Consider the following 18,214-nt stretch of genomic DNA (forward strand, 5'->3'; position numbering starts at 1 on the left):
AGTGATTGATTTCTCCCACTTTTCAGATTTTGCACTATTTCTGTGTGGAATTTGTCTAGCTTCAGCTAGATCCATTGGATCTGGGGTCTTTGTCTTATAGGTTAAAGAGCCCTCTGCTGTCAGAAATCTTTCCCTTTGTAGTACAGTTGCCTTTTAACCTTTTCTCTGATAAGCTAAATATATTGAGCTTCTTAAGGCCCTTACTGTAAGGGGAGGAGTTACCAGACTTCCTTCTTGTTCTTTTGGGAAGTTTTCAATTTGTCAGCGTCCTTTTTGGAGTACGCAGGTAAAAACTGCACACACTACTCCCAGAATGGCCCCACCAATCCTGTATATAGTCAGGCAAAAATCATCTCTCTCTGCCTCCTCCTGAAGAGTATTCCTCTCTATGCACCAGTGGGTTTCATTCATTCAGGAATAGCCCCCTTGGAAGTCTCGTGCTGGGAACTCATGTTCCGTTTGCTACCAGCCGTTAATTACAAGGCTGTTTTCGAGCTTCTGTGTATCCTTGGATCTTCATCCTTGAAAGCATTCTACATTCTTCTGTTCTTGATGTAAAAATTTTCCATAATTAAAACGCTTGTCTTTCTGTGCAACCCCTTTGCAGCAGTAACCCCAGCTGGTCTCTGCCAGAGTTTCTGTTTCATCATTTACCATCCCACCTGCCTCAGCACCACCTGCAAACTTGACTCATGTTTCTGCAAACTTTGTTCAGTTGGTGCCTTCACCAGCTACCAGTGATATTCCACGATAGGCCACCGTTGCCTCTCAACGGCGAGCTTTGGGGAACCTGCTGTTTGACAGTGGATCCATGCGTGAGGTCTTTTTGATGGGACAGGTCATGCTTGTGCCATAGCTGTGCACCAGGCTTCAGCCCACAGCTTGTCACGTGCTGCTTCACAGAGATTTCCCAGGGCATTAAAAATATCTCAGGCAGTGGTTTCACTTGCCATCATGCCTTTTCTCCTGGCAGTCCAGCCTGAGCCTAATTTGGGCTCGGTCTCTGGGCTCAGGTGCCCACTTGAGAGGTGGAAGCCTGTGTGTGTGGTCGGTAAGGCAGGTTACATATCTCTAGGTGGTTGCACTTTGGCATGAATTGCTTGCTTTGAATTCTCTTGGGATCAGGGAGAATTTTGAATACTTGTGGCTTTTAATCCTTCATTGTATCATGACCAGGAAGACCTTGATTTAGCCATAAGCATCATGTTTTCTGATTTCATAAAATCGTGAGAACTAAAATCATACTTCAGCATGAACTTGGTGAAGTGTGTAAGACAAAACCTCTCCTTCCTCCCAAGGGTGGTTCAGCACTGGCACAGGTTCCCAGGGAGGCTGGGGACACTGTTCTCTGAGGTGTTTGTGACAAGAGGGTGTCCCTTGGGTTACTGGCTGCAAAGTTATAGAATCATTTAGGTTGGAAAAGACTTTTAACATGATCAGGTCCGCCCATTAACCTAGCACTGCCAAGTCCACCAGTAAACCACGTCCCTATGCACCACATCCACACATCTTTTAAATTCCTCCAGGGATGGTGATACCCTTATGCTCCTCATAAGACTTGTGCTCCAGACCCTTCACCAGCTTCGTTGCCCTTCTCTGGACGCGCTCCAGCACCTCAATGTCTTTCTTGTAGTGAGGGGCCCAACGCTGAACACAGGACTCAGGGTGGCCTCACCGGGGCCAAGTACAGGGGGACAATCGCCTCCCTGCTCCTGCTGGCCACACTATTTCTGATACAAGCCAGGATGCCGTTGGCCTTCTTGGCCACCTGGGCACACTGCTGGCTCATCTTCAGCCGGCTGTCCACCAGCTCCCCCAGCTCCTTTTCCACCGGGCAGCTTTCCAGCCACTCTTCCCCAAGCCCGTCGCGCTGCCTGGGGTGGTTGTGACCCAGGTGCAGGACCCGGCACTTGGCCTTGTTGAACCTCATACAATCGGCCTCGGCCCATCGATCCAGCCTGTCCAGATCCCTCTGTAGAGCCTTCCTAGATGCCCCAAGAACAACTGGTGTTATTATTAAAGACTGAAGCAAAGAAGGCATTAAGTACCTCAGCCTTTTCCTCATCCTTTGTCACTACGTTTCCCTCTGCATCCAGTAAAGTATGGAGATTCTCCTTAGCCCTCCTTTTGTTGCTAATGTAGTTACAGAAGCTTTTAAAATTGTCTTTTATGGCAGTAGCCAGATTAAGTTCTAGCTGGGCTTTGGCCCTTCTAATTCTCTCCCTGCATAGCCTCACGACATCCTGTAGTCCTCCTGAGTGGCCTGCGCCTTCTTCCAAAGGTCATAAACTCTCCTTTTTTTCTGGAGTTCCAGCCAAAGCTCTCTGTTCAGCCAGGCTGGTCTTCCTCCCTGCTGGCTTGTCTTTTGGCACATGGGGACGGCCTTCTCCTGCGCCTTTAAGAATTCCTTCTTGAAGAATGTCCAGCCTTCCTGGACTCCTTTGCCCTTCAGGACTGCCTCCCAGTGCCTTTGGGCACTATGCCACCTACTTGCTTTTGCAAATGTAGTGAATTCTGTCTTAATAATAATCATTTTCTTTTGCCCTTGTTAGGCTCCAGGGAGAGCTGTTCAAAGCTTCACCATATGGCCAGGAGTCTTCTCATTTCCATCTTAAAATTGTTGGTGGCTTTTTTATACCCATTTGTTCTTATACCAACCTTCTCCGTTAGCTTAAATACCCCTTCTGTCTCCTTTGTGTTTAGTTTCTGGTGTTTTACAGACAGTAATCACATTGCCTCAGCTTTTATTTTGTGAGGTTAAAAAAAGTAAAGTCTTTATAGGTCTTGTACATAACAGAGAGACTCTTTGTGTCCCTCGGCATTCTGGAAACTGCTTTCTGCACCTCTTCCAATCCGCCTGGATCTTTCCTGATGTTGGGTAGCTAAAGCATTACACGGCCTACCAGAGGATGTCTGACAAGTGCAAAGTCCGGTGGCATTAATACCTTTTCTCGTTGCTTGGTAATACCTTGCCTGATGCCTTTGAAATAACAATGGTGCCCACAGCCATCCTGTGATTAGTAAATGTCTCTCCCCAGCACTCCCTACTGATGAGCAGAAGTTCCTATGGCTGATGTGCTTGTCACTTCTCTTCAGTGTATCACTCAGCATTTTGTACTATTGAACTTGTTAAAAATGTGCCAATGACCCTATTAGGTCCATCTAGTCCAGAGTCCGCTGCTTCCTGGGAAAGAGCATAAGTTAAGGCAAGCTTACTTGCCATTTTCCTCTGATGCTCCTACAGCTTCCAGCTGTTTTCGGTGAAGAGACTGCCATAGCTGGATGTGGTTTCTAGCTATTCAGAAAGCACCAGTTATTCTCTCTTGCATGAAACTCTCCAGTCTCCCATCAAATCCATGCAAACTTCTAGCACCTATAGTGTCCTTTGATTGGAAATTCTGCAGCCACCTAGTTCAAGAACTATCTCTTTTTGTTGATTTTAAACTTGTTTCTTTGTAGTGTTATTTGATGGTCCTCAGTTCTTGTACTGGAAAAGACAGTGAAAAATTATTTCCTACCCAACCTCCACTTTTCATATGTGGTTTTACAGTCCTTGATCACATCCTCACTTAATAACCTTTTCTCTGGACAGAGATGTCTAACCCCCTCAGTCATGCCTCTTCGTTGCCCTTTCCAGTTCTTGCGAAAGGAGCAGAACTGCACACACATTTCAAGATGTGGGAAAGGCTTGGGTTTGTACAAGGGCATAATGACATTCTCTGTTCTGTTTTCAGTTCCTTTCTCAAGGAATTTCTAGCATGTGGTTCACTTTCTTGATGGCTGCCGAATACCAAGGTGATGTTTTCATGGATCTGCCTCTCGTATCCCAAGGGTATCGCTCTTGAGTGGCACTCATCAGCTCAGAGGTCCATCATTTTATATGTGGAGATGGAGCTGTTTTTTCCTCTGTGTGCATTGCTTTATATTTACCTAGATGGAAGTTCGTGTGCCATTTAATCACCCAGTCACTCCTCTTGGAAAGTCCTTCTACAGGACTCCTGAGTTAGTTCTCATCCTAATTATTACCCTCATTAATTTACTTTCGTCAGCCACGTTGGCTTCCCTTTGCCCTTTTTCTATATCCATCCTCGTTTTGCTTTAGTATTTTATTCTCTTAAGTACTCTCTTAAATTGTGATCATCTGCGATACTGATGGTGTCTCCTAACTTAATGCTGTTGGGAGGTAGGACATTGATCCTTGTGAGGATCCAGCAGGCTTTCTTCTACCTAGCCTGATACTTTCAGCACTTCATTCATTCAAATCTGTTTGCAGAGTTTGATCCTCCTAGCTACTGGGCTTCTCTCTGATTCTTCTCTATACTCTGACTAGTTTGCCTGGGACGGAGGGCTCTGAGCAGAGTCGTATCCTTGCCCAGGCCTCCCCCTGCCAGCTTCAGAACGATACGGGTCTTGGCAGAAAGGGGTGACCGTGGTTGCTGTTCGCTGGTCTGTTACTTGAAGGGAGGGATGGATGGTGTGGCCGCCCTGACTCTGGATTCACCTTCTGGTTTCCTGTATCCTTATATATGTCCTGCAGCTGCAAAGTTGCCACCAATCTTGCCCGGTAAAGACTTGCAGCAGAAGTTTGGAACCATGACGGGTTGACAGGTGGATAATTTCCATGTACTAATAATGAGGAGCTATGGTCTATGGAGTCACATTCATGAGTTGCAACAAGGAAATTACGACTGGTAATGGGTGTTTCTGCACTGGAAGGGGTGTCCCAGGTCAGCTGGGGAAGCTTCACTCTTTGAGATGTTCAGGACTTACCTGGACAAGGTCCTGAGCAGCCCCATCTAGATTTGGGGTCAGCCCAGCTGTGAGCAGGGGTTTGGAGCGGAGACCTGCGGGTGTCCCTTCCAGCCGACATCTTCCTTTGGGTCTCTGGGCAACTAGCCTGTGATGTCTTTGAGTAATTTACTTTGCAGTCCTTAGTAAAGGAACATGTATGTATAAAAAGAGAGGTCTTGAGTATTACAATAGAACCTTAACCCCTAGCAGCTCCACAGGTAAGGTGTGCTCAGGCGCTGCAAATATAGAAGGTGCTGCACTTCTTAAAATAGTGAGTATGGAGAGTGTGGTGTGTCCTTCCTCTGCATCACGCGTCCGGAGGTTTCCATCCCACTCACAGAAGGAAGAGCGCAGTGTGTTGCATTTTGTGATCCTCCACTGGGCTCTGCCAACCTGCGTCTCCAAGAGATCCAGAGGCCCTCCTCTGGGGAGACTGAATGATTCTTCTGAGATTTTTAAGTAAATCTGTTACATACTTACAGTCATTTTAGTGTGCCCTCAGGAATCGTTTTACGATTAATGTAACCTTCTGTAGTACATCTAACCTTCATTTAGTCAATCAAACTTTATTTTCAGTTACTTCTGCAAAAATTAATATCTTCTATGCTGTAAATTAAGCTATTGTTAAATGCATGAATGTTTTTATTATTTATTACCTTGCTTTAGCTCTAATTGTTTTTACTTCACTCTGCTCATCAGAAAATATTTTTTTCTTGGATATGTTTTTCATTGAGTGGAGGTTCCAGAATTACAGCTTTCATACTCAAAATAACATTCTTACTCCTCATGGTTGTGCAGAATTAAGAAAACAAAACATTAATATAGGCTTAAAATTTAAACTGGCTTTATCTCCTAAGACTGCCAGCACTCTGCAAGTTTATTTTTAGTACTCTTATTTGGCACCTTTTCCTGAATTGTGAGCATTTAAATTTTTATTATTTTACTGGGGAGAAGGAGCACCTAGGTAGCATCACAAGTGAATTTGTCAACAGGTACTGTTGACAGGTAAGTCGACAAGTACATATAATAAAAGGATTAAAGCTGTTGGCTCAGGTTGAGTCCCTGTTTTGCATGGGAGGTATTATTTTAGGCATTGACTCATAGAATCACAGAATGGTTTGGTTGGAAGGGACCTTTAAAGATCGTACAGCCCCTCTGCTATCAGCAGGGACATCTTTCACTAGACCAGGTTGCTCAAAGCCCCATCCAACCTGGCCTTGAACACTTCCAGTGATGGGGCATCCACAGGTTCTCTGGGCAGCCTGCTCCAGTGTCTCACTGCCCTCATCATAAAAAATTTCTTCCTTATGTGCAATCTAAACCTCTTTCAGTTTAAAACAGTTGCCCCTTGTCCTGTCGCTACAGGCCATGGTAAAAAGTCTTTCTCCTTCTTTCTTATAAGCCCCCTTTATATATTGAAAGGCCCCAGTAAGGTCTCCCTGGAGCCTTCTCTTCTCCAGGCTGAACAACCCCAACTCTCTCAGCCTGTCTTCGTAGCAGAGGTGTTCCAGCCCTCTGTTTTTGTGGCCTCCTCTGGACCCGCTCCAGCAGGTCCATGTCTTTCTTGTACTGGGGACCCCAGAGCTGGACGCAGTACTCCAGGTGGGCTCTCACCAGCACGGAGCAGAGGGGCAGAATCGCCTCCCTCGACCTGCTGGCCACGCTGCTTTTTATGCTGCCGAGGATACAACTGGCTTTCTGGGCTGTGAGTGCACATCGCCAGCTCCTGCCTGATTTTTCACCCACCAGTATCCCCAAGTCCTTCTCCACAGGGCTGCTCTCAGTCCATTCATTCCCCAGCCTGTACTGATCCTGCTGATTGCCCCGACCCAGGTGCAGGACCTTGCCCTTGGCCTTGTTGAACTTCACGGAGTTCGCGTTGGGCCACTCCTCAAGCCCTTCAAGGTCCCTCTGGGTGGCATCCCTTCCCTCAAGCGTATCCTCTGCACCACTCAGCTTGGTGTCATCTGCAAACTTGCTGAGGGTGCACTCGATCCCACTGTCTTTGTCATTGATGAAGATACTAAATAGTATTGGTCCCAGTACAGGCCACTGAGGGACACCACTCGTTACTGGTTTCCACTTGGACATTGAGCCATTGACTGTAACACTTTGGACTGGGCCATCCGTCCAATTCTTTATCCATCAAACCCGTATCTCTCCAGTTCAGTGGCAAGAATGTTGTGGGGGTTCATATCAAAGACCTTACAGATGTGCAGGTAGCACATGATATCTGTAGCTCTTCCCTTGTCCGCTGATGTGGTCACTCCATTGTAGAAGGCCACTAGATCAGTCAGGCACAACTTGCCCTTGGTGAAGCCATGTTGGCTGTCTCTAATCACCTCTGTGTCTTCCAGGAGGATCTGCTCCATGATCTTACTGGGCGTGGAGGTGAAGCTGACCGGTCAGTAGTTGGCAGGGTCCTCTTTATTACCCTTTTTAGAAATGGGTGCAATATTCCCTTTTCTCCAGTCACTGGGGACTTCGCCTGACTGCCATGACTCTTCAAAGATCACAGAGAGTGGTTTGGCAACTACATCAGCCGATTCCCTCAGGACCCTGGGATGCATCTCGCTGGGTCCCATGGACTTGTGTATGTTCAGGTTCCTCAAGGTGGTCTCAAACCTGATCTTCTCCTATGATGGGATTGTGAACCTGCTCTTCTCTTACACGCATAGGTAGATCTAAATCAGGAGAGTTCATTCAGCTTGTATATTAAAGTGTGTGTAGTTCGCCTTTTGGTATAGAATGAAGTTTTTGAAAGTATACATTTACATTTATTGATTAAATTTATTTAAAACCATTTCATAGCGACCTATTTTATGCGATATTTTGAAGATGGAAGAATCCAATGAAATTACAGTACCTTGCCAATATAAAATCCATTTATTTATAGAAAATGACAAAAACTGACAACTGTTTTTATACTGAACTATTTTTATACTGAATTTATATTTTGATTTCTGAGCAGGGAGAGCAGTTTTCACTTGCATTGCAGGCATTTCTGTCTTTAAGTTTGCCATGTCACGCCGTGCTGCCAAGCCTCCCTAGCCAGGCAGGTCTCAGCCCTTCCCGGCCGTGTCCGACGGCTGCTGGTGGTCAGATGCTCGTGTCGCAGTGCGTGGCGGGGCTGCGGAGGACGGGGAGGTGTGTGCTCTGATCGTGGGGTGCGTGTGTGCAGTGGGCAGAAGTGGCCCGCGGGAGCAGGGCGAGCAGGTGGAGAAAGCTTTAGCTAATGCTTACTGCCTTCAGCCTGGGCTCACGAGTATTTCGGTCCCCTGAGATCCTCCAGCTTCACGTTAGTATTGCAGGAAGGATGTAGTTAAACTTCATCCACTGGGTGGGCAAGAGTGTTAACTGGAATACAATTATTTGACCAGGTCTACGGTCTTATCCCTTGATTAATCCACTTTCCAGCCTGAGTTCGCAGCCCCCGCATCCACCCAGTGTTGTAATTATTTTATAGGAGACAGAAAAATGCCTGTTTCAAAACTACCTTTCATTTGGTGTCACATAAATATATTTCTTCTTAACAAAATTTACTGAGTAAAAAAAAATTTGCAAGTCATGGGAACATTCACACCCAAGATAGTATTAGCTGCAAGTGTTTGCCCACTGCCAGCTTGGTATTCAACCATTTTGGCATCCTAATCCCTTTGCTCACACAATCATTTTCCCTTTTACAGTAATGTCACGTTCCATGTACCTATCAAAAGACTGACAATAAGACTGTGACATGCAACCTGAACCCTGACCTGTTTGTTTATGGCTATCTAAGGCTGAACACAGCCCCTTCCCCTTCCTTCCCTCCCTTTCTCTGCCTTGCCCTATAGTAAGATGCCAGGGTTCAAGCATGAAGTCTGATAATTAGCCGTTGGGAAATGTCGTACTTCAGGGTGTCTGATTGCAGTATTTTGGATGAAACTTTGTGTTTTCAATATATTGCACGGTTGTTAAACCCGATTACATTTCTGGGAGTTTTCCCTTCATTTTATAAATCAGGGAAATGGAGACAGGAGTTAAAAATGTATTGCCTGGGACCTTCATTCACTGGGCAGTATATATATATATATATACACACTTCTCAGTTCCCACCCATGCTGCATGTCCCCTGGCTATATTGCTCCAGTGGTCACTCCCTTCTGAGCGATCTTTACCTGTCAAGAGGGATCCGTTGGTTATCATCCCATCTTGCAGGACACTTTCCAGCGTCTGCAGTGTGTTAGAAAGCAGCTGTGTTTGTTTCACCACCCTGGTTCCTCCCTCCAGTGCTAACCTTTCCCTTTGCAGAAGGGGGAAGAGAAAAACCAGGATGGGAACACAGAGCTAATAAATTACAGAGAAGCAGACTCATTTTAATTCTCACATCTTAGGACTTCCGAGTCCCTGCCTTTGCATGCCAGATGCCTTTGATTTCTCGTAGGATTTTGGATGTAGTTCCTACATTTCAAAAAGTGACTTAAGGAGTAGTCTCTGTGTACTTTTAACAGTTCCCAACTGAAGAAAACAAGAGGTTTGAACTTCAGAACATCTGTACTTAGACTAAAGGAGGAACTTCACCGACTCCTTACTCCAAACTTAATTTCCATGGACAAGCGTCTAGGGGAAGGTAACGCTGGCTATGTCTATAGTAACAAACTACACGGGCCCCAGCAGTGGTGCACAGCACTGTCTGTCCATTAGGATGGTGTTCTTTTGTATGGTCTTTGGTCTGTGCCAATGAGCGCTCTCCCAGATGATGCCCGAGCGTGGTTTAGGAGTTAGCATAGGAACATACCAGTTGCCAGTGGCCAGGTTAGATGTGTCCATCCCCTTTCGGAGGGTAGGAGAATTTTGCCATCCAGGTGCAAGCTGCGCAGTGCCAGTCACCCCCAGGACCAGAGAACAGGCGCTGTCCCATTTTGTTTAAAAGTACAGATGCTGTCAAATTGCCCCCTCTTGCAGCATGTGTGGTCCTGATGGGTGGCAGAGTTTTTAATTCATTTCTTCTTTGAGACTGAATGATCCAGCCGTGCACCTTGACATCTTCGCAGTCAGTGCCTCCAACTGGTATGTGGTCTACCAGGCAGTGCCTAGGCAGAGCTTCGGGGGAGAGAGGAGGCTACATCGGTGCTATTCCCCTCCACCCCCAAATCATCACTGGCTACCTGGGGGTGGGCTCCTCTGTCACGTACCATGGTCACGTCCTGCCTGCTGCACCTCCCGTCCTGCTTGGACCAGGTCTGAATCTGCCTGAGATTACTGGGACATTGCAGTTGGAGAAGATCAGGAGCAGCAGATAATAAAACCAAGCAGATGTTTGTGTTTTGTTTTTTTTTTTTTTCCCAAGGAGAGGAGTAATACAAAAGAAGGGGAAGAGACCATGGTAACTATTGACAACTGAGTGCCAGCAGCTAATCTCAGTGAGGACTGGATCAGGCCTTAAATGTCTGCTAGCTAAAGAAACACTGCTGAAGTAATGGTAGCGTTAGCTCTTTTTCTTAAGTGACATGGATACTGGGAGCCTTCAGCTCTCCCTTCTCCTGTCACTGGCCCCAGGGAGGGCTAGCTGGACCTCAGCTGGCTTTTAACCTTCTCAAGCAGACCGGAGCCCCGGACTTGGGCTGCCCATCCTGGAGCTTGCTCTGCCCGTTGAGCACCAGCCGAAGTGACAGAACCCTTCAGCCCTCCGTGGATTTGGAGGCACCTCCCAGACTTCCTTATCTCCCTGGAAATCGCCTCTCTGCTGTTGGGACGTCTGCTGGGTGTACCTGTGTGTGCAGCCCCAGCATGTGCAAGCCTCATTTGTCATTTACAGTGCCGGCCAAAGCCCCAGACACCATCCCAGACAACTTGGTCCTGTTCCCCTTTCCTCTGCTTCTGTTCCATCCAGGAAAGTTCATTTTCTCAGACCCTCAATCTAATGTGTAAATGCTATCCTGAGCCAAGGACAAACATTCACCCAACTTTCTAAGAGAGACTAAGCGCGTATACTTAAGTAGGTAAAACTGGAGCGCATCTCATTCGAGATGGACTTGATTCCAGTTTGTTACCCATGCAGAGTTGCTCCACGCTACAGCCTGGGAAGGAGAGAGCTTATCTGCATCCTTCAATAGAAGAGGAATTGGAGCCTGCGATCTCCCGGCTGCCTGTGCAGGACAGTCCACCTTTGGCAAGGAGAATGACTTGAAGCTGGGGAGGAGGAGGAGCGGGATCCATTTTGGATCCCACACGGGGATGCCTGTTGTGCGCGCGTCGCTCGCAGGAGACTGCACCAGGGCTTACACGAGAATATGGAGGGGTTTGGGCAGCAAGCCAAACCAAGCTGGGTTGTATGAAACGCAAACAGAAAATAGCAATTCGCAGTGCCTCATAACTCAAATCAAACCTGTAAAGGGCTTCACAGGGCCAGGAAAAGGTTATCCCTTCGGCAGCAGCCCTGCCAAATGTCTCATTTCCTTTCCGAAACCACAGAGCCCTACGAACTCTTCAGAGACCTTTACAGGGATCTTCGGTGACAGGAAGGGTTAGGTGTAACTTTGTTAGTTGTTAAGGCTCACGTCGCAAGCTTTCATTTCATAGATGTTAAAATTAGAAGGCGGTGTTGTGATCCTCTAGTCTGGCCTCTGACGTAACAGTTGCTGTACTGAGCCTAATAATGGGTGCGTCAGTTCTGTTGTATATTTTAGAAAAGTGTTTGCTCTCTGCGTCATAGAAGCTTCTGCCCCAGCGGTTAATTATATCTACTGAAACATACCTGTTTGTTTCTGGCTTTGTTTGGTACTGCATATTCAGTGGTTGACATAAGTGCCGAGTTGGTATCTCTTTTAAAAAGGGAAGTTTCAGTATGTGGTTGGCTGCGTATTATTTCTCTGATTTACTTCTCTGGAAAGACTGTAATTGTCATTACAGGGTTACTGGAAAGCTGAAGTGAGACCTGTGCGCTGCGTTATGATGTTCGGTTCTTTGGTGTGGGAGGTGTGGGTGGCATCCCTATTGAACGCAAAGAGCAGTGACATACTGGTAATGTGCTGTTGCCACTTCTGTGCGTTCAGAGCTGAGCTAATACTTGAAGGCTGCCAACATGGCGTGTGTTAAAGTTGAGTTAAATTAGGATCGCCTTACTTACAATGTTTGTTTCATGTAAGAAATGTTAATTCTAGATGCTTATCTAGAACAACATCAGTGTAACTGGCTGAATTAGCAACCAAAGGCCAAAGTATGACAGAAATGTCAGGCTGTAAAACACATCAGCTGGTAGGGATTAGGAGAGTGCTCTGGCTCCATTAGGTCAGTTATAAACCATCGTGAGCTATTTTTCTATTAAAGAAGAGGTCTCAGTTAATGAATTGTTGTGTGTGTGAATTAATGCTAGATGAGTCCCCTGGGGCTTTCCTGATGAGGGTCAAATAAAATATTAATGAAATTAAAACAAACAATCCCCTGCTCTTCCCAAGTACCTTCCGGATGGGTTTCTCTAAGCGTTGGTCAGGGAGGCTGTGGAGCCCTAGAAGAGACAGGCCAGTGTCATTATTCCCTTTTCACAGGGAGGGAGATGGAGGCGGTGGAAGGCAGCGACTCCGGGGCCACACAGTCCAGCAGCAGGGCTGCTCGGGAGGTCCGAGAGTTCTCCTGTCTGGTGCCTTTGCTCTGATCCCTGGTTTCGGCTCCCTTCTCAGAGAAATGAAAGTGCATCCAGACTGCTCCTGCGCTGGCCACCTGGAAGCTGATCTTTCTGGGTCTGGGATGGCCTTTAGGAGTCCCAAATCTCAAGTCTTCTTATTCACAAAACTTTTCTGTGCTTCCAGATCAGAGAGTATAACCCAGGAGATGTGGCTTTTTTCTCCTGATGCCTCATCCACAGGACACATTTCCTTGTCTTGCAGATTGTCCATTCCAGAGGCCGAGTACAGGAGCTGGAATGACAGGCTGGGGAAGGACGGTCTCTTTTTGGTTACATCTGTGCAGTGCAGTACAGTTCAGTGCAAAAGATCTTAAGCTGGATGGAGTCAAGCAAACTAGCTTCAGGAGCAGCATCCCTGAAACACTTCAGTCCAGTTCCCAGGCTAACACAGTCATGGTGCTTTCATACCCTAAACTAGGAACTCCGTGACATAACAGGGTGTTAAATATCTATGGTGTTTTTGGACATGGCACAAAGCTGTAAATTTATTCAGAGGGATCTCAGAAATCTTCCTGCTGCTGTAAAGTGTAAGGATGTACTCTGCATCTCTGGGCATGACTCTCTCCGGTACACTGAGAAGCAGTCTAGTGTATGGAGAAGAAGGAGACCTAGGCAGGCACTCCAAACTAAACAGAGTTGATTCCATTTGCATCATGCAAAATCAAAGCTAAATGCGTTTTCTCGCACCTATTTGTGTACCTCGGGCATTGAACAGCCTAAGCAAGACTCGTCACATTTTCTGCATAACGTGCTGGTGCATGTATGCGTGTGCATGTGCTCTGGAGAGGGCAGGGCTGTGTAATACCCCTTTGGCAAAGGCCACTGGGGGCCCATTTGTAGCTAATGACAGCACATGGCCAGTTAAGGATAGTGTAACTTACTGCACTGACAACAAGTGCAAAGAGGAACTTAGGAAGATTGTCATTATGAACATTTTAAAGCACTTCCCCATTATTTTTCCCCCCCTTTGTCTGAAGATCAAATAAACGAGGAAATGGAAATACTAAAATTATTTCAGAGGACAATCAACATGCTGATAACCATTCCTCCCTACTTCCTCCAAAAAATTATTGTTGGGTCCTGACTGCCTCGCATTGTGTGGGTATCACTCCTAGAAACTGGAAATCGGAGGTGACGGTGGCCAAATCTTTTCACCTCCTGATGGGGAAGTTTATTGCATTCTTGGTAAAGATACTTGTTTCTGTAAATAATAATTAAGAAAACAATAATAATTTTGTCGTATTTCTATAGCAAACCACAAAAGGGTGTCCTGCAGTCCACTCGCTCTTTCTACCCTTTCATCTCCTCGTCTTTCTTTCAGGATTCACCAGGATCTTGTTGCACTGCTGGTGTAAGCCCCCCTTCCAGAAGAACTACACTTGCCCACCTCTGTCTCCCCGGGAACAGCCGAAGGGGGGTGCAGAGCGATAAAAATTTATGTTTTCATCAAACCGGGCCAAGGAGAATGGGGGTTCCACACTCAAAAGAATGAAGACGCGACAGAACAAGGACTCAGTACGTGAGATGGGAGAGCGGGGTGGGACACCAGAGCCGAGCCGGAGCTGTGGGTTGGGACCGAGGCTCACAGCAAAGCTGGTGGACATGAGTTCGGTGTAGTGGCGCGCCGGGGGCTCGGGGGCTTTGGGAAGGTGGGGACAGGGCAGGAGTGGAGGGAGATGCAAAGCAGGACTGATCCAGTGATCCCTCTCCTAGATGTCAATGCGGAGTGGACGGAAGAAAGAGACTCCAGGGCCCCGAGAGGAGCTCAGGTCACGGGGTCGAGCTTCCCCCGGCGGCGTCAGCACCTCCAGCAGCGATGGCAAAGCTGAGAAATCCCGACAAGCGACAAAGGTAGTATAAGCTAGTACGCGAGTGTGGGGTGCCCGAGGACGGCCCAGGCCGGCTGGGATCCGTTTGGGGATGCAGGGGTGCAGACCAGAAGGATCCACTGAGGAACCCGTGCTGGGTTAGCTCTCTGGAACGGGTGGGATCCCTCTTTCCTTTCATCCTCAGCATCTTGCACTCCCCGCCGTCTCCCAAGAACTGGTCTTCAGTCTCGCCAGCCCTTTTTAGTACTAGTTTTTGCGATATCTTGGCTCAGTGTTGCTCTGCTAAGGTCTTCAACACACGCGCCGTGGTGGCTGTGTCTCGTTGGGTGCAGCCCGTGAAGGCCTGGCAGGGTGGGAAATTTCCCCATGACCCTCCCACCTCCCTGTTCTCCTTTTCTCCCTTGCAGAAAGGCCGGGTGGAGGAATCCTGCACCCCCAAGGGCAGCAAGCAGGGCCGGACAGAAGAGATCTCAGAGAGTGAGGGGGAGGACACCAACGCTCCCAAAAAAACCAAAACCGAGGTGAGTTCTCCCTGCTGTGATGGCTGGCATGTCCTGGCTCCAGGGCAAAGGATTCTCCTGTTCCCTTCCTCTGCTGCTCATGCCCGCCCAGCCTGAGGTCCGTGCTGCTTGGGAGCCCTGGCGCCTTGGGTTTCACACCGCAGCTCTTCTAACCTCAGTGGCACCTGCCTGGCTACAAAAATGCCACCAGAGTGATGATGGAGCAGATGGAGTCCCTTGTCTGCCAGGGACTGCCGCGCTCTCGGAGCTGGGCACGTGCCCTGCCTTTCCCGGCTCAGTGGCGAGAGCCGGGCTCCGTGCACGGCTACCGGACGGGTTCGACTCGGCCTCTTTTGCTCCCCCAGAGCAGCGTGAAACGGAGGGTGCTTAAGTCGTGGTGGGTTCCAGGTGACCGTCGTGCAAAACCTGCTCATGCACACGCGCTGCGTAGTTGTGGCAGGGCTTTTCTGGAGTGCCGGCAGCACCGGGCTGGATCGGTGGTTGGATGGTTGGAGGAAGACTCAGCTCTTGTGCTCCTCAGTTCCCTGTTAGCCCGTTGAGGGAACTGGCCTCAAAGGCCTGCAAACACGGCGATATTTGCTTGTGTTATGAGGTCATTGTAATTAAACCGCTGCGGTTACACCTATGTAATTTCTCCACGTGGACATTCCGTTCAGCTCAACAGTGATCTTTTTTCAGTTTAGCCTCTCTTGTAAGTCCCGAGGCTCAAGAGTGGCACTCGTTAATTGCCCGTGCTAACTGCTCAATCACCATGCTTGATTGCCTGAGGCAAGAGCTGGTGGGCAGGAGCAGGGATTGGGAAGTGCCTGGGAGACTCCAGGAGGTAAGGAGCCAGGCAGTGAGGGGGGGCTGGAGGGGAGCGGGTCTCCTCGCCCAGGGAGAGCTCTGCAGGGACAAGGAGAGTGATTCTGGGTCTGGGGGCTGTGCTGGGCTGTGCTGGGCTGTGCTGGGAGCACTGCGGTATGCGCTGCTCCGTGCCACCTGGTGATATCATACCCTGGCCAGCGGCCCATCGCTGCTGGTGGTGGTGGTGGTGCTAGGACCTTTCGTACGTATTCTCTCTCAGCCTCGTCTGTAACAGTCCCCTGCCCTCCCTTGCTGCCTCTGCACGCAAGGTGCCCATCGCAAGGTGCCCATCGTTACCTCCTCCCTGAGCGCGTGATGCTCATGAGGGACCTGAGAGCGCTGAAGTTGCTCCAAGGGGAGGCAGGAGGACGGTGTTATTTATACGATGTCTCCTTCCCTCTGTGGGGTTTTCTAGTGTGGGCAGAGGAAGGTCAGAAAGCACGTTCTCTGGGGACTTGAAAAGTATGGGGCACGGTCTGGGAGGCCACGTAACGTTTCTCTCCTTCCCCCTGCTTAAGGAGTTGCCCTGCCCTCCATCCCCGTCCGATGTTGACAGCCTCGATGGCCACAGCTTCAACGACGAGATGAGCAGTGACCCACGGGACATCGACCAGGACAACAGGAGCACCTCACCCAGCGTCTACAGCCCTGGCAGCGTGGAGAATGACTCCGACTCCTCCTCCGTGCTGTCCCAGGGGCCGTCTCACTCCTACCACCACCCTCCGCTCTTCCCCCAGAGCCCCCCGGTAGCTCCCCCTCCGGACAGCCTGGCCCGACCACCCGAGCCCGGCTTCGGGCTCGGGGGCGACGTGCACCCCCAGGGACCCCCGGCGGGGAGCTACCACTCGCAGCTGGAGGGCCAGGCCTCCCGAATTTACCAGGCTCAAGCCCCGCAGACACCCTCCTCTTCCTCCTCTGCTGTTGCCGCCCCTCCTGCCCCCCCTTCCTCCTCCTCCTCCTCCTCCTCTTCCTCCTCTTCCTCCTCCTCCTCCGCCCACGCTCCTCTTTACCCGACGGCCAACGTGGTGCAGGTGGGGGCCAAAATTGCCAGCGGAGCCGCGGGGCTCCCAGCGCCGGGGGGTCGCGAGCAGACCCTCGGCACCAAGCACAACCCGCCGCCCACCACCCCCATCTCGCTGGCGTCGGTGGTCGGGGGGCTCCCCCCACAAAAGACGCCCCCGGCCAACCCTCCGGCCGCCCCGCCGCCGTCTTCGGCCCCTTCCTTCCCCCACGTCTCCGCCAACCTGCCCCCCCCGCCGGCCCTGCGACCCCTCAACAACGCGGTGGCCGCCTCCAGCTCCCCGGGGATGGTGGGGCAGCCCCTGAGCGGCCACCTTCCCTCGCCCCACGGGATGGGGCAGGACAAGGCACCGGCCCTGGCCCCCTCCCGCTACCCCTACGCCCCGCCGCCGCTGCCGCCCTCCAGTTCCTCCGCCCAGTACCCCCAGCCTTCCCCAGCACAGCCCCTGCCCAGTTACAGTGCCTCCTACGGCCATTCCTTCCCCCCTCCCAGCGGCCTCTCCGTCTCCAGCCAGCCCCCCAAGTACACCCAGCCCTCCCTGCCCTCCCAGCCCGTCTGGAGCCAGGGACCCCCCCCCTACAGCCGTCCCTTGGGCAACGCCGGCTCCCACCCCGCCGCCCCCTTCCCCGGCCAGCCCCCCCATCACCAGCAGCCCCCCCAGCAGCAGCATCACCACGGCCACGGGAGCGCCGGGGGGGTCTCCCCGGCGGCCGCGGCTCCCCCGCAGCCCCCCGGGGGTTACCCCCACGGGCTGGAGTCGAGCAGCCATCACCCTTCCCATGCCACCTACGGGCTGCGCCTCTACCCCCCCCACAGCCAGGCGGCTTACAGCCAGGCCCCCGCCACCGCCACCCCCTCTTCCTCCTCCTCCTCCTCTTCCTCCTCTTCCTCTTCCTCCTCTTCCTCCTCCTCCTCCTCCGCCGCCTCTTCCCAGGGAAGCTACCCCGGCATGTGCGCTCACCCCCCCGGGCAGAGTCCTGCCACCTACACCTTCCCCCCCCCGCCGCCCCCCTCCCCTGCCCATGGCGCCGGCCCTCCGGTCACTTCTGCTGCCACCACCCTCTCCACCGTCATTGCTACCATGGCCTCCCCCTCCACGGCCCCCTACAAGACGGTCTCGCCCCCGGTACCCCCCTCGGCTGTTGCCCCTTACGGGAAGCGGGCAGCTTCCCCCGTCCCCACTTTCCAGCCCCCGCCCCCCTACAAACCGGGCTCACCCCCCGCTTCTTCGGCCGCCCCTTTCCGGGCAGCCACCCCTCCCGGCTACCGGGTGGCCTCTTCGCCTGTGGCGGGGGGCTACAAAGCCCCCTCGCCCGCTCCTTCTGCCCCACCACCCCTGCCGGGCGGTATGGCTGCCCCGGCCCCCCCACCACCCCCGCTGCCCCTCAGCGCCGCCCAGATCAAGCAGGAGCCGTCGGAGGAGTACGAGCCCCCCGAGAGCCCCGTGCCGCCTGCTCGCAGCCCCTCGCCGCCCCCCAAGGTGGTGGATGTGCCGAGCCATGCCAGCCAGTCAGCCAGGTGAGGCGGGAGGGGGGGTCCAGGG

General features: G+C 50.9%; 1 protein-coding gene across 4 annotated transcripts in view; it reads left to right on the forward strand.

Annotated features, from left to right (window-relative positions):
* The window catches only part of ATN1 (atrophin 1), a 28,259-nt gene that overhangs the window by 5,101 nt on the left and 4,944 nt on the right, over positions 1–18,214 (forward strand). For 3 of the 4 annotated variants that reach the window (XM_069786016.1, XM_069786015.1, XM_069786017.1), the window contains exons 2-5: positions 13,776–13,969; positions 14,168–14,305; positions 14,691–14,804; positions 16,169–18,189. In XM_069786016.1, coding sequence (XP_069642117.1) covers positions 13,892–13,969; positions 14,168–14,305; positions 14,691–14,804; positions 16,169–18,189 — 2,351 coding nt within the window. In that variant the 5' untranslated portion in view covers positions 13,776–13,891. Of the gene's footprint in view, positions 1–13,775; positions 13,970–14,167; positions 14,306–14,690; positions 14,805–16,168; positions 18,190–18,214 lie in introns of those variants that run through there. The other variant, XM_069786019.1, reaches the window with a different exon arrangement.

The sequence above is a fragment of the Haliaeetus albicilla genome, chromosome 6 (assembly GCF_947461875.1).
Source record: "Haliaeetus albicilla chromosome 6, bHalAlb1.1, whole genome shotgun sequence".
NCBI classification, from domain to species: Eukaryota; Metazoa; Chordata; class Aves; order Accipitriformes; family Accipitridae; genus Haliaeetus; species Haliaeetus albicilla.